General features: G+C 48.5%; 2 protein-coding genes across 2 annotated transcripts; both read left to right on the plus strand.

Annotated features, from left to right (window-relative positions):
- Nucleotides 1–6,061: 6,061 nt before the first annotated feature.
- On the plus strand, nucleotides 6,062–6,917 carry LOC120844197 (uncharacterized protein K02A2.6-like; the record flags this gene model as incomplete). Its single annotated transcript, XM_040215843.1, has 1 exon — nucleotides 6,062–6,917. A coding segment is annotated over exon 1 (774 nt), but the record flags the coding sequence as incomplete, so codon positions are not given.
- A 496-nt stretch (nucleotides 6,918–7,413) lies between these two features.
- LOC120844198 lies at nucleotides 7,414–9,411 on the plus strand. The gene is made up of 2 exons (XM_040215844.2): nucleotides 7,414–8,122; nucleotides 8,768–9,411. Exons 1-2 carry the CDS (start codon nucleotides 7,488–7,490, stop codon nucleotides 9,264–9,266), a joined length of 1,134 nt encoding a protein of 377 aa, XP_040071778.2. The 5' UTR covers nucleotides 7,414–7,487; the 3' UTR covers nucleotides 9,267–9,411.
- Nucleotides 9,412–23,016: the final 13,605 nt, after the last annotated feature.

The raw sequence follows: 23,016 nt of genomic DNA on the forward strand, positions 1-23,016 counted from the left end.
AACAACCGACACTACGCCCAACACTTCCTACTCGATATCCATTTCTCCCCGTGGCGCATATAAGCTTGACATGTGCGGGTGAGCTCTTTGTTCGCTGACCATTACATATTTATAGAAGAATACACAAAACACAGCGCAATGGACAGCCATGTGTTAGAACTGTTTGCATTTAAAAAGTATGGAGGCAAAATCTATAATGTTAGTCCGTTGCAATAAATAACGATATGTTAACAATAAATCTTAAACCGGTCATGAAAAAGTTCAAATTTTTGTTATTTTCTTGCTTTACCAGTGTTATGAGCAGTCCGACTAGCTTGAATCAGAAAGGAAAACAAATTATTGGGATTTTGTCATTACATATACAATAATAAATGAAAATGATCCTTGCGCAAAGCATTTTTTATATATTTTTGTGAAGGACATCCGGACATCCGCCCAACACTTCACTTCCGCTAGTTGCAGCAGTTGCAGTACGGGAGCAGACGCCTTCACTTTTGGGGCGTTTTGATGCAGTTTGTTGTCGTATGTCGTGTCGGTGTCGAGAAGAGCGGTGGGGCTTGGGAGTTTGTGACCGGTGTTATTCGTGAACACTGGTGTGGGGCGCTGATGCGTCTTTTTTTTATACTGCCACCACCCCGAACTTTGAAGATACACGGGCCCGTAGCAGTGCATTATGCTGAATCGCGAGCTCCTTCTCTGTTGACGTCGCTTTCCTGGTACCACTCGTGGATACTGCAAGCGTTTAAACAGTGTGCACCGTCTCGCCTACATCCCCGGTGACGTACTCGACCTGTTGAAACTTATTGCTTCCGTCATTTTAGAGTACGCAAGGCAGTTATCTCGTTGGTCTGGTTTCGGTTATAAAAGCAAGGCAAAACGCTCGTAGTGCCCGTCCTCAGTACACGTTGGACATCTTCCACACTTTGACACCGGATAACTGAATGAACGAGGATTTACATTCACTTCCGCGGTTACTCTCGCCGCTTCCTCACCGTTGAGCAGCAGGATGAGCTCGCGACAAGCCGCGGATGAAAGGCTTGAGCATCAACAGCCCAAGCGCACTCGGTGCCGATGCGTGCGACGCGGGTTTCTGTCAACCGGGAGGCCAGCACAAACCGTGACCGTTCCAGCTCTTCGTCATGACACGGTGTTGCAGAGAGCAGGGTAAAATACAGCTACACGGATCACCGAAGCAAACGACTGCTATCTTAAATCTTGGCTTGTGATTGCGCCTTTGTAGTAGATCATCTTATTCGTTTTGCTGGAGAGACGCAAACGACGGGCATAACAAAATCGCTTGCATATTCCGCATATCTCACAAAAGCATTTACCCTGTCACCTTGCGAAAAGCGCGAAACACGGAGTCCGCACCGTCCTAAGCTTCCCGTTTTTACCTGATTTAGAGCAGTTTGTACCTGCTAGTATATATGCCTACTGAAACTGAAACAGGGCAGTGCCAGAGTGAAAGAGACATAGTTGAGAAAGCTTGCTCGCTCTCCAATTTCTCAACTCTCAAGTGATTGTACCATAATAATTGTACCAACGCGTCTTCCAAAACAAAGAAAGAGCTCTACGTTGACAACATAAAAAATGGTCTCAGTACATGCACCTGTGGGCAGGTAGGAAACCTTGCCCTAATTTATTCACGCCGCATGATTGGCGCAACAAAGTTGTTGCAGGACCGAATCATCTACTCGAGCGGTGTGCGTCGCTATGCAGACGCAGTCCAACACGAACCATAAAAAACGGCAGATATAAGACAACAATCCGGAGTCCATTATTCAATTAAAACAACGTAATTTTGTTGAAAACGCCCGCTGCTTCTTACTCACGGTATGTGTCGGGATACTTCCACAGTTTGAAACGGAACGAAGTAAGATTTACTTTTAAAAACGCTCGCTGCGTCCTCCCGGACCAGCTGGACCGGATCAGCTGACGACGACGGGACTGTACCCGTTGAACCTCCACCACGCAACAAACAATTTGCGCTCCGTGTTAAAAGCGTGGTTCAAACAGACCCGGAATACAAAGCACCGCACCACAAACGACGAATGTTTCAGCTCTTTTTCGCATCGCCGGGTTGCACCAAACAGAACGAGATCGCCGAAGTCAACGCCGCGCTGTCGTGAACGTTGGCTTGTGGTTGCGAACTCGTGGACCCTGTGACTCCCTTCGCTTTCAAAGTACACACGACGATTACGAATGCTACTTTCCGTCTTCCAGGAACATCACAGGGGCACTTCTCCAGTCACGTCTTCACTATGTGCTCGCAAACTCCGAAGCTCTATGCGAAGCTTCTCGCGTCCCGTCAAACCAAAACAGTAGCGGCGCCATGCGTACTTGTCAGATTTTCTCCGGTCAAACAAAAACGAAAGCCAACGGGCGCTTGCTTCCAGCGTACATCGGCGTTGCGCTTGCGCCGTGGCCAGATCGCTTGCAGTTGAAGGCTGAAGCAAAAACGAAACCAACTGCAATGTCACGTGTTCACATCGAGGACACGCTTTTTATACCCATTTTAACTGTTTGGAACGAATAATTAGACCCATAACTTTATTTGTGGTGTCTAAGAAACTGTTATCAGGACCCCTAAACTAAATACAAACATGGGCGACATGAGGGAAGCCGCATTGCCATCGACCAGAAGATGGCGGCGAGCACGGTAAGCGCGGGTTTCGCCAACGTCCTGCGACATGGCGCAATTGCTTTTGGTGCATACCTGTCTCCGAGACATCTTTCTTTCCGCGGCATTCGTCTCGACGGTCCTTTCTAATTGTGTCCCCAAGCATTCCGGTGCTTCGATAGCCGGCAATGCCGCGGTCGTCGCCGGGGGCGATGCGTGTTATCGAGGTCGGCTACACGGTTATGCGTGTATGACCGAACCAAAACACGTTTTTTACAACCTCGCATGATTTCTGAACGAATTATCCGTTACTCATCGTGTAAATTTATGGCAATTTGTGTAAATAGCGTGTTTTTCACCTCAAATATTCGCCAAATACACGGGACTTGCTAACAGTGTGCACACCAGAAAGAGTCAAACTTGGTCAGTTTTTTTTTTTTTTTTTTTTGATGAGCGACAACAGAATCTTAAACGGGTGATGAAACAAAACATCAGCCCAGCAAGACAGGCTAGTTTGCCTTGATGCAAGCACAGTGCCTCGGCCGACAAATGAGGTTCTATTTTTGGTCACTTGTCATATTTGGTGGGAATAGTGCCGCGCGCGCAGCTGGCCAAGTAGGCAGCGCGCACGTGGCCTGAAGGTTATCGCTCGCGTTTGCCTTACACGCAGAAGGCTAGGGTTCGATTCCTGGCCGCGGCTACACATTTTTGTTGACACTGTAATGTGACGTTCTGGTGAATTCGAGAACCGTCTTGATGATTCGAGGTTAGAATATTCTACGCGCCGAACCTTCAACGCCGAACAATCCAGAAACCCATGAGGGTACATAAGGGATTCCGGAAGGCGAGCGGACTCAGTTTCGCCCCAGCGTTCGACTCTGCTGTTACGCCGACTTCGACGCCCGCGACGCTCTGTTATTATCTTCTGTACCCTTTTATTTTTGGCACAAGTTCGCCACATTAAACGTTTATTTCTTCCTTTTTATTTCCTGTTTTTTGGTCATCACCCGTGACAATAGTAAAGTAAATGAAAATAAGGCAATCTCTCTTGCAGCCGACAGCTGCAAACGAAATTCATATACCTCGATGAACGACCTGGAAATAAAATTGGGTGGTGGCCGAGTGGTTTCATGTGTCAAATTTCAAACTTACAGACTGTGTAGTTCTGGTTTAGGTCCTCCTGGTGTATATTTTTACACTTATTAATTATATATAAATATTTTTCTCTCAATTTTTGAGACGCTAGCGCATAATTCATATGCTAATTCACCTTTAGAAGCGTTTTAATTATACTCCGCGGCTTCCTAGTGCCCATAATAGATTCTCAGTAAGAGTGGCTTTCAATTTTTTTTCTTGCTCTCGCTGCTGCTTGCTTCCTCACCCTTAAAATGCTGACAACTCGACACAAAAGTAAAAAAATGTGTTTCAAATGTGGTGAAGATCAGCATTTACAAGTTGTACCCCTGCTTCATGCCCCGACCATGCTACCGTATCATACCTGAGTGCAGTGACGAATGGTCCCAGGTACTGTGACCCGACCATATATAGCCTTACGGTGTGGTGCGACTCATGCAGCACCTATGATTCGTGATGGAGTTAGTGTGCGAGGTACGGCCTGCTAGAGCTGTGCGCTACAGCTTTACAACCTGCAAAGGGTGGAAAGATGCCCCTCCCTTTGCAGAGCTCGCAATATCTCACCAAGAAGCTATTGCAAACACTAGGGAGCCACAGAGTGTGAATAAAAGCACTTCTGAATGTGAATTAGTGTGCAAATAATGCGTATATATGTAAATATATGTGTGTGTGTGTGTGCGTGTGTGTGTGTGCGTGCGTGCGTGTGCGTGCGTGCGTGCGTGCGAGCGTGCGTGCGTGCGTGCGTGCGTGTGTGTGTGTGTGTGTGCGTGTGTGTGTGTGTGTGTGTGCGTGTGTGTGTACTAAAAAAGGCAAACAAAAATTCTCCACGTGGGCTTGAATTAAGAGCTCCACTGCCCTTGATTTCAGTTTACTAAGGCCCCCTTCACACGGGGCAACTTTTCCAGCAATTTTAAGGTTGCTGGCGGGTTGTTCCCTAGGTTTTCCCAGATCAACACGAATTGCTGAGATCGGGTTCGGCTCGAAGTGGACGAACAACTCGAGCAGCTAGGAGAAGTTTGAAGCGGCAGCAGCGAATCAGGAATGCAATATTTTCACGTGACATCCCTGTGGTGGTAACGATGACAACTAAAGACCTGGTTCTGGTTTGAAATTGATCGTTTTTGGAAATAAACCGTTTCAAAAAGATGAGTTAGTATTCTCAGAACAATTTAAAGATATAAAAATATGTCTTTTATGTAACGGTGCATCTAAATAGTGCAAGGAAAATCAAATTTCATGATGATGATGGCAAGTTCAGTTGTTATCATCATCACCACCCCAGGGGTGTCACGTGAAAATATCAAATTCCCGATTGGCTGCTGCCGCTTCAAATGTCTCCGAGTTGTCCGGGTTACTCGTCCGTTTCGAACCGGACCAGATCTCAGCAATTCGTGTCGATCTAGGGAAAGCTATGGAACATGCTGTATCGCCGTACGGCTGCGTCACCGCAACCAGGAGCGGCGCGTTCCAGCGCATGCCCGTGCCGGACATACGTCACCGGCGCGGGAGGTAAAAAGAGAGCGCTTGCCAATAAACCACGTTTTCATGTCCCGGCCACCGGCGAGTCTGGTCGACGTTTCAGTGGCGACGAGGGTAAACCGATATGGCGGCACGCCCGCCGCAGTTCGACGAGACGGCAGGCACCTGGGGCACATACCGGGTCCGGTTGGAGGCGTACTTCGAGGGTCACGGTATCACGGACGCGGCGAAACGTCGCGCGTTGCTGGTGTCTTCCCTAAGTGACAACGTGGTCCGAATTCTGCAAGACCGCTGTCAATCGGCGTCCATCAACAGCCTGTCCTACGCAGACGTGGTTGGCTACCTAGAAGAACACTACGACCCGCAAGCCAACGAGATTGCAGCTAGCTACTCGTTCTTCGTGCGGAAACAGGAAGAGGGGGAGAAAGTACAAGACTTCGTGGCAGAGTTGCGGCGGCTCGCGAAGCATTGCAAGTTCGGCGACACCCTGGACCGGATGCTGCGAGACCGAATCGTCTGCGGCATACGGGACGACGAAGCGCGACGGGTTTTGCTGACGCGTAAAAAGTTGAGCCGGGAAGAGGCGGAGGAATTCGTAATCGCGTCTGAGATGGCCGATAACAACGTCAGGGCAACGGGAACGGCCCCCCAGGACTCAGCCGGCGGTACGCATTTCGTCCAAGGTCGGCGGAGGCCCCCAAGACAAGAAACCAGCGGTGCGAATCGACGCGCCTGGTGCTGGAGGTGCGACGCGAACCACTCCGAGGACGACTGCCGGCACCGCAAGACCATATGCCACAGGTGCGGCACCAAGGGACACCTGGCGAGGGTGTGCAAGTACAGTCGGCCCAGCCAGCCAGGTGCGTACGCGCTGGCGGACATCAACACCGAGGAAGAGAGTGGCGAGGAAATGCTTCACGCCCTGGTGGCTCACAGTACAGCCAACAAAGACACGACGCCGCCGATAGAGCGGGATTTGCTATGGGAAGGCAGGAAGCTGCGAATGATTCTGGATACGGGCTCCCCAGTCAGCGTAATTCCCGAGAGCGCTTTCAAAAGACACCGTAAACGGTGGCCGGCCCTGGAAACGACCCCCCTACGCTTGTCGTGCTTCCTGGGGCCGCTGCCCGTTGTCGGCAAGATCACCATGAGTGTACAGTACGGACAGACGCAGGTGCGCAGCTCGTTGATTGTGGTGAACTGCCCAGGGCCGCTGCTTTGCGGTAGGAATACGCTGCGGGCGTTTTACGACGCAGGGGCACCGCTTCTAGAAACTGGGGCACCGCTCGGGGTGAACATGGTGCAGGTCGGCGCAGAGGGGCAGGACCTACTGGAAGAATTTGCAGACGTTTTCGAAGAGAAGCTGGGGTGCTGCCAGGGCCCACCAGTAAAGCTGTACAGGAAGGAAGATGCGCGACCCCGTTTTTGTAAGGCGAGGCCGGTGCCCTACGCGCTTCGCGACAAGGTGTCGGCGGAAATCAACCGCCTGGAGAAGGACGGCGTGCTCTCGCCGGTCAGCGTGTCGGAATGGGCTACACCTGTTGTTCCGGTGGCAAAGAAAAACGGCGAGATACGACTGTGCGGGGATTTTAAGTTGACGGTAAATCCAGCTACACACCTGGAGCGATACCCCTTGCCTAAAATTGACGACATTTTTGCGGCGTTATATGGGGGGGAACTCTTCACCACGCTGGACTTACTCAACGCGTACAATCAGCTTCCTCTTGACGAAGAGGCTCGAAAGATGACTGTGCTGAACACGCACCAAGGAATGTACTGTTACAATCGTCTGGCCTTCGGCATTGCGTCCGCACCGGCTCTGTTTCAACGGCGCATTGAGTCCCTCCTGCAAGGGCTCCCAAGGGTGCAAGTCTACTTGGATGACATCGTCATCGCAGAAAAGAAACACGACACGTCGACACTCCGGCAGGTGCTGCAGCGGCTACGGGAAAACGGCCTGAAGTTAAACCGAGCCAAGTGCCGTATCCGGGAGAAGCAAGTGTCCTTTTTGGGCCACAGAATCGATGCCCAAGGTCTTCATCCGGAGCGGACCAACCTCGAGGCAGTGACCGAAGCTCCAAGACCGACCTCGGTAAGCCAGCTCAAGTCTTTTCTGGGGTTTGTCACCTATTACGCCAAATTTTTGCCCAACTTGTCTACCACCTTGGCCCCTTTGTATAGATTATTGGCAAAAGGAGCGCAATGGCAGTGGGACGGGGATCAGGAAAGGGCTTTCCGGAAGACTAAGCAGGCTATGGCCGAAGCTAAGTTCCTGGTTCACTACAACCCCCGGCAACAGTTACGGCTAGAATGCGACGCGTCGCCAGACGGCTTGGGTGCAGTGTTGTCACATCGCATGCATGGGAAAGACTACCCCATAGCGTTCCGGTCGAGAACGCTGACGAAGGCAGAGCGTAATTATTCACAGCTCGAGAAGGAGGCGTGGGCGCTGGTTTTTGGAGTTACCAAGTTTCGAGATTATCTGTTCGGCAACCGCTTTACGCTCGTCACAGACCACAAGCCGCTGACAGCGCTGTTCCACCCTGAAAGAGCAATTCCACAAATGGCGGCGGCTAGAGTACAGCGTTGGGCGTTACTACTCGCAGCCTACCAGTACGATCTCGAGTACCGAAAAGGAGACCACAATGGGAATGCAGACGCTCTTAGTCGTCTCCCGTTGCCGGCGCAGGAGGAGGGCAGCAGTGAAGTGCTCTCTGAATATGTGCTGCACACGCGGGGGTGGGACGACCAACCTATGTCCGCCCAGCAGATGGCCACCCTGACTACGCGGGACAGCCTGCTTCGCCAAGTAAAAGCCTGGATTTACGCCGGATGGCCGTCGCACCTGCGCCCGGAGCAGCACCAGTTCCTACCGTACTTCAGCCGCAGGTATGAACTCACAGTGAGCCACGACCTCGTTTACTGGGGGCATCGCGTAGTTCTACCGGAAGCTGCGCGAGCGTTCATGCTGACGGAACTGCATGATACCCACCCGGGAATGACTGCGATGAAGCATCTGGCTCGCTCCCTCTATTGGTATCCCGGTCTAGACAAAGATATCGAAAAGCTGGTAAATAACTGCTCGACATGTATACAGTGTTGGACGATGCCCGCGGCACAGGTTCCTTCCAAGTGGCCGGAGACCCACCAACGGTGGTCCTGTTTGCACTTGGATTTCGCGGGGCCACTGGAAGGGTACATGGTTCTAGTACTAGTGGACTCGGAAACAAAGTGGATTGAAGCCATACCACTCAAAACAGCTTCGGCCGAGACTACAATTGGAGTGCTCCGAGAACTGTTTGCGCGTTTCGGAGTGCCACGAACAGTGGTTTCCGATAATGGGCCGCAATTTTCAAGTGCAGCGATGGCACGATTTTTACAAGGGAACCATATACGTCATTTCACCACTGCGCCCTACCACCCTCAGTCGAACGGGTTAGCCGAACGGGCAGTACGCACGATCAAGGAGGGGCTAAAGAAGAACAGGGAAGGCTCGTTGCAAGATCGTATTTCCAGGTTCTTGTGTCGTTACAGATCTACCCCTATGAAAGAGGGCAAGTCGCCAGCCGAGTTGTTGTTAGGCTTCAGGCCCAGGACAAGGCTAACCGGCTTCTTCCCGAGGGGCGAGGAAGCGCAGCACAGCGTGGTCGAGCCGCAAGCCCCGGCCACGACACCACCGCCATTTTCGCCAGGAATGCCGGTCTGGTCACGCCAGTTCCAGCCGAGGCGGAGATGGCTACCGGGGACTGTGGTCTCCAGTGAGGGTCGGCGCATGGTCACGCTACGCACACCGGACGGCCAACAGAGACGGCACCTGGACCAGCTGCGACCTCGAGACGCTTCAGGGTCCCCGGAAGGCGCTGACAAGGCACGTCGAGTCGCCGGCCGGTCGGAGGTGGGAGCAAGGCCGCCCAGCACCGACGAAAGAGAGGTCGCCACCAACGGCGATCCCGAGGTGACGCCCACAGCAGACCCGGTTCCTCTCAGGCGCTCTACGCGCCTGCGGAAGCCGCCGGACCGTTTGAACTTATAGGGGGGAGGGGATGCTGTATCGCCGTACGGCTGCGTCACCGCAACCAGGAGCGGCGCGTTCCAGCGCATGCCCGTGCCGGACATACGTCACCGGCGCGGGAGGTAAAAAGAGAGCGCTTGCCAATAAACCACGTTTTCATGTCCCGGCCACCGGCGAGTCTGGTCGACGTTTCAGAACAACCAGTGGGCATGTGGAACAGCCAGTCATGCAGTCAGCTAACATTTTCTGCTTTTTCCTCGTGCAGTTCACGGCGATGTTTCGCGGCTGTCCGGCCCTAACAAGCCCGTGGTGTGCCTTGGAGGGAGTGAGCTTGCCGAAAGTTCCCGCGCTGCCACAATCAGACATCTACTTCTCCTGGCAACCTTGGTTTTCTGCTGCACTTCCAGTCGTCGCGTCGCCTCAGTACAGCAGCCCAACGCCATCAACATTGACATCGTCACCGGATTTAAACTGCCGGCACGCCCCTCGGCCCTTCAGTGGGCATGTGGAACAGCCAGTGATGCGGTCAGTTAACGCTTTCTGCTTTTTCTTGGTACAAGTCACGGCGATGTTTCGCGGCTGTCCCGCCCTAACAAGCCCGTGGTGTGCCTTGGAGGGAGCTCGCTTGCCGAAAGTTTCCGTGCTGGCACAACCAGACATCTGCTCCTCCTGGCAACCTTGGTTTTCTGCTGCACTTCCAGTCGTCGCGTCGCCTCAATACAGTAGTCGAACGGCATCAACATTGACACCGTCACCAGACTTAAACTGCCGGTACGCCCCTCGGCCCTTCAGTGGGCATATGGAACAGCCAGTCATGCAGTCAGTTAACGCTTTCTGCTTTTTCTTCGTGCAGTTCACGGCGATGTTTCGCGGCTGTCCGGCCCTAACAAGCCCGTGGTGTTCCTTGGAGGGAGCGCGCTTGCCGAAAGTTCCCGTGCTGCCACAACCAGACATCTACTCCTCCTGGCAACCTTGGTTTTCTGCTGCACTTGCAGTCGTCGCGTCGCCTCAGTACAGCAGTCCAACGGCATTAACATTGACATCGTCACCGGATTTAAACTGCCAGCACGCCCCTCGGCCCTTCAGTGGGCATGTGGAACAGCCAGTCATGCAGTCAGTTAACGCTTTCTGCTTTTTCTTCGTACAGGTCACGGCGATGTTTCGCGGCTGTCCGGCCCTAACAAGCCCGTGGTGTGCCTTGGAGGGAGCGCGCTTGCCGAAAGTTCCCGTGCTGCCACAACCAGACATCTACCCCTCCTGGCAACCTTGGTTTTCTGCTGCACTTCCAGTCGTCACGTCGCCTCAGTACAGCAGTCCAACGGCATCGACATTGACGTCGTCATCGGATTTAAACTGCCGGCACGCCCCTCGGCCCTTCAGTGGGCATGTGGAACAGCCAGCCACGCAGTCAGTTAACGCTTTCTGCTTTTTCTTCGTACAGTTAACGGCGATGTTTCGCGGCTGTCCGGCCCTAACAAGCCCGTGGTGTGCCTTGGAGGGAGCGCGCTTGCCGAAAGTTTCCGTGCTGCCACAACCAGACATCTACTCCTCCTGGCAACCTTGGTTTTCTGCTGCACTTCCAGTCGTCGCGTCGCCTCAGTACAGCAGCCCAACGCCATCAACATTGACATCGTCACCGGATTTAAACTGCCGGCACGCCCCTCGGCCCTTCAGTGGGCATGTGGAACAGCCAGTCATGCGGTCAGTTAACGCTTTCTGCTTTTTCTTGGTACAAGTCACGGCGATGTTTCGCGGCTGTCCGGCCCTAACAAGCCCGTGGTGTGCCTTGGAGGGAGCGCGCTTGCCGAAAGTTTCCGTGCTGGCACAACCAGACATCTGCTCCTCCTGGCAACCTTGGTTTTCTGCTGCACTTCCAGTCGTCGCGTCGCCTCAATACAGTAGTCGAACGGCATCAACATTGACATCGTCACCAGACTTAAACTGCCGGTACGCCCCTCGGCCCTTCAGTGGGCATATGGAACAGCCAGTCATGCAGTCAGTTAACGCTTTCTGCTTTTTCTTCGTGCAGTTCACGGCGATGTTTCGCGGCTGTCCGTCCCTAACAAGCCCGTGGTGTTCCTTGGAGGGAGCGCGCTTGCCGAAAGTTCCCGTGCTGCCACAACCAGACATCTACTCCTCCTGGCAACCTTGGTTTTCTGCTGCACTTGCAGTCGTCGCGTCGCCTCAGTACAGCAGTCCAACGGCATCAACATTGACATCATCACCGGATTCCCGCTGTCTCTGCGATACTTCCCCCAGCATTTCTCCCGGGGCCTTGTCTTGACCCCTCCTCCTTCCCCCTCTTTTTAACTTTCCCTCTCTTAGAGCGGAGCTCCGAAGGCGAAGCGTCCGGCAATAAATCATTTGTTTGTTGAAAGTTGAAAGATGTACACTTGTTAGTGAGCGCGTTGGTAATGATGTAGGTTTAGAAAGAGTTATATACGTAAAGACAGGGGACGGGACAACACCCCTAGATGTGTTTTCCCGTCCCCTGTCTTTACGTATTAAACTCTTTCTAAACGAACATCATTACCAACGCGCTCACTAACAAGTGTATTACTTACGAGACCTAAGTGTTTGTCACGTCCACAACCGCCATGCATCGGACCTTCGGGTTTCCAGCCAGGCCTCTTTCTCCGTGCCGCCATCTTCATCTCGAGACTATCTCCTCCGCCTGCGCCTGAGATCCTTTGGAGTTTACCTCAGGAAGACCATCCCTCACCCCGCCGTCCCACCAGGTATTTGGATTCAACACTGCCAGCTGGACTGCCAACTACTGAGTCATGCAGATAGCACGCAGTGAGCTCTCGCGGGAAATCCTTGCCATGCAGAAGTCACTTCCCGGCCTTATGACGGGCATCTTCGGTGCCCGCTTTACAGTTCACCCTTCGTACATATTTCTAGCCAAATCAGGACAAGACCTTTTTGATTCATCTTGGAAGGTCATAATTGCAACAGCATCCACAGAAAAACGAGCGAACCAGTGTCCCAAACTTCAGCCTCCGCTAAATCTCTCGGGCTCGAACCATTCACCGCAAGCCGAGGCGCTTCTCTCAAAGGGACCCAAATTCGCTCCCTCTGTCACACCGTCAAGGGTGGATCAGCTCGCAGCGTTACACCAGATCGCGTCGAGAATTCCGAAGCCTGCCCGACAAGAGTTCTTCGGTGTTGGTTCCCGTTTGGTGTGCATGCATGGAGCAGCCCACCCAACCAAACCAGAATTTCCACAAGTGGTGAATGAACTCAGGGGGTCTGACCTGAGGCTTTTGAGGCAGACAAGGCCGGAGTGTTTGTGGTCACGAACGAGTCTAACTTCGGTGAGAATGTTGAACTCGCCATCAAGAAAAACTTCGTCCTCGGTAAGAAAAGGCCGTCCGGCACCCTCCGTTCGGAAGTGAAAGACATCTGCAGGTCGAACAACCTTTCTTCGCTTCTCACGAAAGCGTCGGCCCCTGCGAACCAGTACCTAAAAGTGTTTTTCAACGCCAAGACCCACAAGCCGGAGATCCCTCTTATGAGCATCGTATCAGGAAATGGATGCTGGCAGACTTAACCCTCTGGCTCTCTACCTGCAGAAGCACCTGGCAGCCGTCCACCTGTACCAGCCTTTCCGCGTGGGCAGCTCTCAGGAACTCCTCCCAGCTCTCCAGCTTCTTCACACATCAGGTCCAGGTACCACCTTCTTCTCCCTAGACATCACCGACATGTGCTACAGCCTCGACTTCAACATTCTCCTGGATGCGGTAGTAAAGGACATCACTACACAGGGTATCGTCAAATTCCAAACTTCTTCCGGCATTCCCCTCAGCGCGTTCCTGCAATTAATCAGAGTATATCTTCGGTCGACTATGGCGGAGCATGACGGGAAGATATACCTACAAAAATCGGGTGTCTGCATCGGTTCCTGTCTGGCACCTTCGGGCCGCTGCCTCAACGACCGTCTGCGCGAACATGAAAGTGGAATAGAAAAAAAAAAACGACGAGGACTCCCAACACCCCATGGTCCATCACCTCAAGGTTTGCGCTCCATGCGCCCCGAGTTCCCGTCCGCGCGTGTTCTAGGGGCCCACAAGAACCGCTACGGGCGTGAGATCGTGGAGGCGTACGCCATAAAAAAGGCGCCGAAGTACATTTCCTCTGCCTCGTTGTCTCTGTCGAAGAGGGAAGTGACATTCCTGAAACCGGAGTTGACGACCTTGGCGGGCCGGGCGAGTGGTCCTTGCTCCTGAGAGGGAAATCGGGACGCCTCCTCCCTTACTCTCCTTCCCGCTGTCTCTGCGATACTTCCCCCAGCTTTTCTCCCGGGGCCTTGTCTTGACCCCTCCTCCTTCCCCCTCCTTTTAACTTTCCCTCTCCTAGAGTGAAGCTCCGAAGGCGAAGCGTCCGGCAATAAATCATTTGTTTGTTGAAAGTTGAAAGATGTGTTGTCCCGTCCCCTCTCTTTACGTATATAACTCTTTCTAAACCTACTAAATGTGAGGTAGTACCTGGAATTTCCGATCATCAGGCTGTTTTATTGACCATAGATGACGTCTCTGTGGACCAAGATGACAAAACTTTGTGTTTCCAAAACTTCTCTCGTGCCGACGACGTTTCCATTGTAGACATGCTTTCTTTCAACTTTGACGCTTTTGAAAATAGCACTGCCAATACACATGAGCTTTGGAACTGCTTCAAAGGTATTGTAAATGAATGCATTGAACGATTTGTAACATGCATTGTAAAAAAGAATAAAAATAACCCCTGGATATCTCGGGAGACATTACGGCTGCGGAGGAAACTAGAGCGACTAAAAGGAAAAAAGAAGGCATGCGTGGACACACAAAAATTCAATCAAAAAATTTCTAATATTTCCACTCAGCTTAGAAATCAATTAGCTATGGACAAACAACATTATTATGGCGAATCATTACCGCATTTCATAACCACGTCTCCTGAGAGATTCTGGCGAATAATATCTCCATCTTCTAGATCTTGTGATGTTTTTGAAATTGATGGTATTCAAGTTGATGATGATAGAAAAATCTCAAATGCATTTAATGAACATTCCAAATCGGCTTTCTCGCAGGACAATGATGTTATACCAAATTTTTATGATCTTTTTTCACCCATTTCTGATGTTGTCATTAGTGAACATGGCATATTGAACATGCTTCTAAAATTGGATACTAAGAAATCCTGTGGGCCCGACAACATTCCCAATGCATTTTAATGAGGTATGCGGATTGGGTATCTAAGCATTTATATGTATTATTCTTAAGATCTTTGTACGAGGGCCAAGTTCCAGACGATTGGGGAACTGCCAGAGTAAAACCGCTCCATAAGAATGGGAACAAGCATTGCATCAAAAACTACCGTCCTATTTAATTGACATCAACTTGTTGCAAGCTTTTGGAGCGTATAATACATAGCCACATATCAGAGTTTCTCGATAAATACAATATTCTAACTAAACATCAGCATGGGTTTAGAAAAGGCTACTCAACATGTACTCAGCTAACTGAAACGATACACAATTTCTTAACATCAATCAATAACCGGAAACAGACAGATGCAATTTTTATGGATTTTACGAAAGCATTTGATAAGGTATCTCATGAAAAGTTACTGTACAAGCTAGATAAATTACTTAAAAACACCCATTTAGTTATATGGATTTCGGCGTACCTTTCTAATAGACAGCAATTCGTAGTGTTTAACGAATGTTGTTCTGACAAACTTTCCGTTGACTCTGGCGTTCCCCAAGGGTCTGTTCTTGGACCACTGCTTTTTTTAATATTTATTAATGACATCGTGCAAGCCATTCCGGTTAAAACTAAACTACATGCTGATGATTGTGTAATTTACACAGAAATAGATAATATTGCAGATCAGTTATTGCTAAACAGTGTTTTTCAAAAAGTTGCTGCTTGGTGTGAGGCATGGCAGATGTGTATTAACTATGACAAAACTGTCTTTATGAGAATCACTAACAAAAAACTCCCATTAAAGTTCAATTACTTTGTTAATAATGCATTTCTCTCCGAGGTAACACACTATAAGTACCTAGGTCTGTGGATTTCAAATAACCTTACTTGGACGCAGCACATTGATTCCGTAAGAGCTAAGGCAATTCGTAAGTTGGTCTTTTTCAAGAGAGATTTGAAACTTGCTACCCCTCCCGTTCGCCTTCTAGCATATAAATCAATTGTTCAGCCAACGTTAGATTACGCTGCTATTATGTGGGACCCTTTCACCACGACTAATATAAATAAGATTGATAGCGTACAGAAAAAGGCCGCTCGCTTTATATACAACATATTTGGACGTACTTCTGTAACCGAGCTTTTGGCAAGGGCCAACCTACCACCATTAACACAAAGAAATCGTCATTCTCGTCTCAAGCTTTTGTTTCACTTAATTAAAGGTCATTATAAAATTGATATATCTCAACTAGTTTCCTTTTCTTCTGGATATGCGACCAGACAAAGGCATGACTTAACTATAACTCCTTTCCGCGCACGCAATAATTGCTTCAAATATTCTTTTTTTCCAAGAACAATGATCAATTGGAATAACCTTACTAAAGATGTAGTTTGCAGCCATCATTGACATCATTTGCCTTCCACCTTAGTTAATATTGTCTTCTCTCGTGTTTTTCTAATTTCTTTATGTTATTTTTTGTATTTTTATCCTTTTGTGCCAGCTATGTATCTGTACTTTCACATTGTACACCCACCCTGCTAAAATCCCTGCTAGGGGATTGCAGTATTGATAAATAAATAAATAAAATAATAAGATGAAAAAGCAAGATATAACGATATCAGAATAAGATCACATCAAGGCTCCGCTGCAGTAAGACAATCTACAATCTAGGCACAGTAATGAGTGAACCGACGTACAGCCGCGATTCCCTTTGCGTTGATTGAGGTGAAACAGGGTCGACGGGAAAATAAGAAAACGCGTTTTTTTGTTGTTGTTGTTTTGTTGTTTTTTTACACTATGTGCTTTGCGCAGCCGATAGCAGGGCGGTTAGGCGGCGTCACAGAAATTTGACTTACTCGCTAGCGTTTTTAACTTCGTTCGTCGTCAGTCGGCAAAACAGATCAGTGGTCGGCTCTCATGGTCTACCCGGGAGGAAAAAAAGCAACGTATACGCAACCCTCGTTATTGTTGAAACGATCAGTTGTGAATGGGTGACCTTAAATTGTAGAGTTCATAAGCTGGTGGAGCAGACAAAAGGGCCGTGATCGCTCACTCGTGTGCTAATTGCAACACTTGTACTTGCCTTTTCTCCGCATCTATAAACAGCATGTGGTCCCAGTTGCTTGAAAATGTGTTGCTGCTGAATTCATTTCCCTAAGTATATGATAAGATTGCCAGTTTCCAATTTTTCTGGTGTTCATAGCATCCTTAATAGGTGTGTGTAAAGCCTATGTGATTTTAAGCCTGGTACAAATTAATTTTCATCGTTAAAGGCACTCAGTGTTTTAGTGTGCACAGTGGTAATGCCGAACTGTCGCATTTCTAGTCTCACACTCCTTCAACCATTGGAGCCAAACTTTCCAGGACGGAGACAAACCTAGAGCCGGGTGCAGTAGAAAGGTCTCTGGGGCAAAGAAAACAAACAAGCAGCAGAGGTCTTTTACTTTGCAAACCAGCCTAACCTTTGGTCAACGCGGCAGGGTTTGCATTTCCCTAGGTTCAGATTCGAATATAATAGGGAGAAAAACTGACGGCGAGGCGAAGATGAAGACACGTGGGGACGTCGGAGTAAAACCCGGATATGAAGGATTAGCGGGTATACGGAAACGATAGCTGTCACTGTCTCCCTCTAATCCCAAAGAGCGAGAGCGCCGTCTGCTACTCGCCGACCAGCGTCTCGCGTTCGAGTGCGCTTGAACAGCAAGTTGAGACAAAGCCAGCTCACCTTTGCGTCCACTCACTATTCTTCCGATAAACCTCGGCACTCTGAGCTCCCCGCGCACTCTAATCTTGTCCTCTGTCTCAGTTTTTATTCAAATCATTGATACGGTGCTTCTTGACTGCGCCAATCCGAACAGGGCGGAAACCTGCCATGAAAACAAACTGAAATCGGAGTCAGGAAAGCAAACATTTCTGAATGCCGTTCCTGTGATTCGCACTTCGAAGTCATAAATAGTTAAAAAAAATCACGTCATACTACACCAAATGTTTAAGCCTCTGCGTCGATTGTGTTGCGCTGGGTTGCGTCGTGCGGCACAGCGTATTCCCGCTCGTTATAAGGATCGCCTTAGAAACAGCTCAATCTTGAGGCATGTCAAACGCAGATCTCTGAACTAGGTTTTACTGTGCGATTGAGTTTTTTGTGATTTATCTGTAGTGTTTTCGTGAGTAAATTTAGCCAATCATTAACTAATAATGGTTAGTTTTGTCGTACTTTTATTATGATCACCTGGTAAGGTAATATAACTATATGGTTGGTAGCTTTTGGGGGCAAATTTAAACTTATTTATGACAAACAGAGACGGGAATGCTTAAATCGGCATGGCTGTATGTGAGTCACGACGCATGCTGCTATAACCAGATAAGGCATATTCTTACTAAAGTTATAAAAGAGGCAATATAGACAAATTTAACCATAATGACTAAAAATGAATGCACAAAACAAAGTTTAATCCAACACTAATATTCGACATTTATTTGAAATCAACCGTTTTCACAGAGCTTTTTAACGTGAAATTTCAATTGAGAACACATTCGGTGACAAGATTTTAAAATGCAAGATGACATACTAAACTTCAAAGCATTGCAGAAGTAAGCCCCAATAAACATGCTCCGCGAGAAAATACTGCAGTGCCTCTAATTTAGAGTATTAAAAGTTATAGTTTAACCACAAACGCCACAGCCACCCCCCCCCCCCCCCCCCCCAATGGCATGGAACACATACTCCATACGAAACATCACACCTAAAACAGTTTCGACATGAAATGTGGCATATAGTTTGCAAATAAGAAAAACCTTTTCACCTCACGCGTATAGGAACTTTTTCAGTATTAAAGAAAATGAAGGCGTGAACATTTTGCAAGAATAATTAATTTAAAGCGATATTTCAAGAGCCTCACAATCTAAATTAAGAAGACAAGTGCGCTTTTGAGTGGGAGGGGTTCACACAACAAACATCTAGTGAAGCAAATCTGTGCCGCCCTCAATACATTTCTAACAAGCAACCCTTGATTCTACACATTCATGCCTAAATATATCCGTTTCAGAACCTCATCAAGCGTCATTAGAGGTCGCAGTTGTTTGGGCACGGAGCGTTTGATTGCATACCCGCCCTCGCCGAACACTGACGCATCTCCCGTGCCCGCTTATGGTCAAGAGGTCCAACGCGTCAAGAGGTCCAACGAGTCAAGAGGTCCAACATTGGACCTCTTGACTCGTTGGACCTCTTGACGCGTTGGACCTCTTGACTCGGAATCTCCCGTGCCCACTCGGATAGTTGGATATGCAGCTACTAAATTGCACACACATTTAGAAAGGTTTATGTATCTCCACATGATTCACTTTATTTCGCAACAAAATATTTGAAGCAATTCTCATTCCACGAGTTTGCACACCTTAAAAACAAAATCGAAATCAAAATTTTTGTTGCGAAAAAAATGTCTCATTCGTATCTCGCGAAAACAAGGTTTAGGATAACTGCATAGACACGCAATGTGCACCTTCTCTTATTGAAACTTCATCACTATCGTGTAGTTGGTGATTCGTAATACTTTCTAAAGCTTTGTGTTCTTGATTACTACGATCGCTTTGGTAAATGCCCCTTTATAGTACAGACAAACGTGTCAGGATTGGTAAAGCTGTGTACAAATTGGATCATAGCTCAGGTTTATAGCCTTTGGAACTTAATTGTCCGCATTATTCACCATACTGTTTAAGCTCTTGTGAGAAACAGTTTCACTACCCAACTTATTTTATTCCTTTCTCCTATTCCGAAATAAAATGTAGAAATGAAATCACTTTAAGAATATTTATTTAAATGAAGGCCGAGCCAAAAACTTTGATATTTTTTTACATCTACAAAATGCTTTGATTTAGAAAAATACTAACTAATTCGCCTTTAATAGCAGTCTTACCGCAATTCCCTTCGACCTCCAGCCCGGCGATGAACCCTTTTCGTCGTACCTGCTGTTCGCATCCTTTCTCGTGACGGCCGTTTGCCAATCACCCTCATGCGTTCTGTGCAATTACTGCATACCAGACGAACTACAGCTGCTTCGCCAATGAACACCAGAATCGACAAGGACACACCCACGAGCCAAGCAAGAAAGAAGGGTCTCAGGTCGCTGAGATTCAGAACAACGTCTTCCGGGTGCATCGAACTACCCTCGTAAAAATGTCGTCTCTTGTACTCCGTGAATGCATAATTCCTTTCGTACAGGCCGGCCTCAACCGCTCTACTCAACGTCGCATCGATGTCGTGGCGGTAGACAAAAGATGCTCTCATTTCCGGTCCTACAGGGTACGAGAACGCGGTGTCTTCGGTTTCGACGTAGCCTTTAGCATAAAGCTCTCGTCTTAAATGTTCGCTTTTGCCCGTGCGGAAGTTGAAGGTAAAGAAGGTGTCCCTCCCGTCGGCGGCGATCTTGATCTCCCGATACATCTTTGAATTCGATTTTCGAATGTGGAAGCATTCTCTTCCGCTGTTGATGGAACTTCCCTGCTTGGACATCCATGCCATTGATTCAGCTCTTGCAGTTATGGTAGGTATCTCAAGAACGCAAAGCCGATGACCTTTGATAAGAAGGTCCTGAAATGAAGAAAACTGTGCGACCTCTCCGTCGAGCGGAAGGTTGTTTAAAAACGACGTGATGCGGCCTTTGAAGACAGTCGACATCACAACAAACATTAAGGCCATTACGCCGTAAAGAACCCGGTACGTTTGCGTGTTCAGCAGACGGCTGTGAAGTCGAACGCTTTGTTGAAGGAACGCCGCCACCATCAGAAGTATAAAAACTAATGCATCGGCATTCGGCCTTTGCGTCACCTTCGCAATAAGGCCATAGGACAAGACCAGTAAGAGGCCAGACGCGAGAAGTCCTATCCATACCTCCTTCAAAAATGGCAGGATAAATATTGTCTCCTTGGGAACAGGATTGCGCTTACGAACATAAAAGGAATAACCAGCAGATCCGAAATAATGCAGAGCAGTAAGGACGTCTGCGACATCTTTGTCTAGGCGATTGTTTAAACTACTTACAAACGAGCTCAGATACATATCACGCACGTATTTGATGCGTTTAGTGCTAACCGAAGCGTTGCGGTACACCAAGAGCAGAAAAGTAACGTTAAAGCTTGGGTGCTCGCAGTCGTTAGAATCGAAACATACAAAATGTATAAAGCTCCCGTTGAGCGTTCGTCGCCGTGTTGACAGCAGATCGCTCGCGAGAGTCTTGTGTTTAGCGACATTCCTTTCGAATTCGCTAGTCAAGAAAACACTGCCGTTGTAGAAATCTATTACGTATCTACCGCTGGCTCTCCGATGAAACGGCAGATATGGAACCTTTGAGGCCCCTGAATAAAAATCCGGAAAATGACTCGCGTTTTTCGCAATGACAAAAGCAGTCATGAAGTAATCTGTCTTTATGATACGCCATAGGTGAACTGATTCGCATTTCCCGCATATGAAGAAAATCATACGAAAAAGCACCTGCCTAAACTTATTACACGGCTTCCCATTGCAAGCGTCCCGGTGTTTCTTGTCGTCAGTCCACAATGTTACCGTTTCTTTTCGGGACTTGAGGAAATCGGTGAACTCCGAAGAGTTGTCCTTCAGACAGTCTGGGGGCACGAAAACGTTCAAGAACTTGTTCCCAGGATCGAAGGTGAGGAGAACGTCGTTGAGGATGTCTATCAATCTACTAAAGACACTCGCTGGGCCGTCATACTGGATAGTTTGAAAGGTTGTGGGTGCTGCCAGGAGCACAGCGAAGATGACCCTTTCTGGAAACGAGAACATGTCTGAATGTCAGGGAGAGCTATATGGTAATGAAGGATCGTCTTAGCTTTTCTCACTGCTAAGAGCACAGCGGTGTGGGGGTCGCATAAATTTTCGACCGTATATTTCATGGTGGAGGGCTAGCGCTATTGTCAATAAAAAAATGCGAATTCATCGCGATTGCGTGGGCCTTCACCGGATACACTAAGTGCTCCGACTTCACGCGAAGCCACTCAAACACATTTTTCTGGTCGCTGCAAACGCATGGCCAAAGTGTAGCAACGGACGCCTAATGGACCTGCCAATCGTACGCGGAGCGACCTACCACGAAAATGCATTCATGAAAAATCACTGTATTGTGCTATGCGGATCGAAAAGCTCCGACGCAGACGCAGCTTCCTTGTTCGAAATTAAATCTATTTGTCCCGTCGCAAATTATACCGATGGTAAAACTAAAACGTACCAGACAAAAATAAGATACGTGGTGCTTTTCAGTTAGCTTTGTAGGAAGTAGTACACGTGTACACGATCACCCAGATAACCAATCGATACTAAAACATGTGTTTCCGTTGAGAGCACATGCTACTGGTATCGAGTTGTTTCCGATATCCGGGCATGTAGATTCTAACATCGACCCTATCCGTATATCTAGGTCTGACGGAAGGAGCGCGTGACCAGTTAGCCAATCCTATCCAATCCTAATTTATTCAGATATCAGAAACCTCTCTTTCTGATATCTAAGATCACAAACATCTGTTTTTGATATCTGAAATCATTTTGGCCTTTTGATACTACATGAATAAATTAATCACGAACCAATGATCGATTATCGGACGAGAGTCCATCATCGGTCATTTGATGGTCTATCCATTGACCAATGATGGTCGATGATGTCAATGGATGGTCTATTTATGGACCGATTATCGGTCGGTGAATAATTTATTCATCTTTCATTGAAAATCAAAATATTGTCAGATATCAAAAACAGATGTTTCTTTAGTCGCCAATATCTTTGACGTCATATCACGTGACATTGACGAATTTCACTATTCCCTCGAAACTAATTTCACCCCTTGTCCCTTGGCTGGCGTCGAACCAGCGACCCCTCATTCCGCGGTACGACGCGGTACCTCTCCGCCAGACTTCTACGTAGTTCAACTACTCTACTCAAATTAATGTAGTTTAACCGCTTTTCTGAGTAGTTTAGTAACTTTCAATTACATTTTTATTTCGGTGATTAGTAGTTTACTTTAATCACTCTTTGTTAGTAACTTCTATTCAAGTCACAAATTACTTTGGACTTTTAGTGGTTGTCTTGCCTACTAACAAACATTCCTGCGAAAACGAGACAAGATGTTGGAAAATAGATAATATTTGCAAAGAGGGGGAAGCATGTGGCGTAAGAGGGGAGAGAGAAAATGGTTTGGAGAGTTTGAAACCCCCAAAAAGTTTCTCAAACCTCCCCCCCGACAGCACTGCTACGAGGCGCGGGGAGCGAACAGACACGACGCAAGAGAGGCCGAGTAACTGCGGGATTAGCGCCGAAGACTGGCGTTTCTTTGTTGTCCGAAGCTCAAAGAGACTTGACGTATTTAGAGCGAGGGTTTGTCCCCGCCTCCCCCCAACGTAGGAACTCTTGCCCACTGCAAGAGGTGCACACACTTTATCCTCACTCAAAGGAGGCATCAAAATGGAGCACCTGCTCTGAAACTCATCTGCTGCTTCCGTAGTTTGTGCTGTACTCGAAGAATCGCGTGCTAAAAGGCGACGCAAAGATTAACTTTTTGCGTTGCCTTTCCTTCCAAAACTCAG

The sequence above is a fragment of the Ixodes scapularis genome, unplaced genomic scaffold (genome assembly GCF_016920785.2).
Source record: "Ixodes scapularis isolate PalLabHiFi unplaced genomic scaffold, ASM1692078v2 PGA_scaffold6__148_contigs__length_123643588, whole genome shotgun sequence".
NCBI classification, from domain to species: Eukaryota; Metazoa; Arthropoda; class Arachnida; order Ixodida; family Ixodidae; genus Ixodes; species Ixodes scapularis.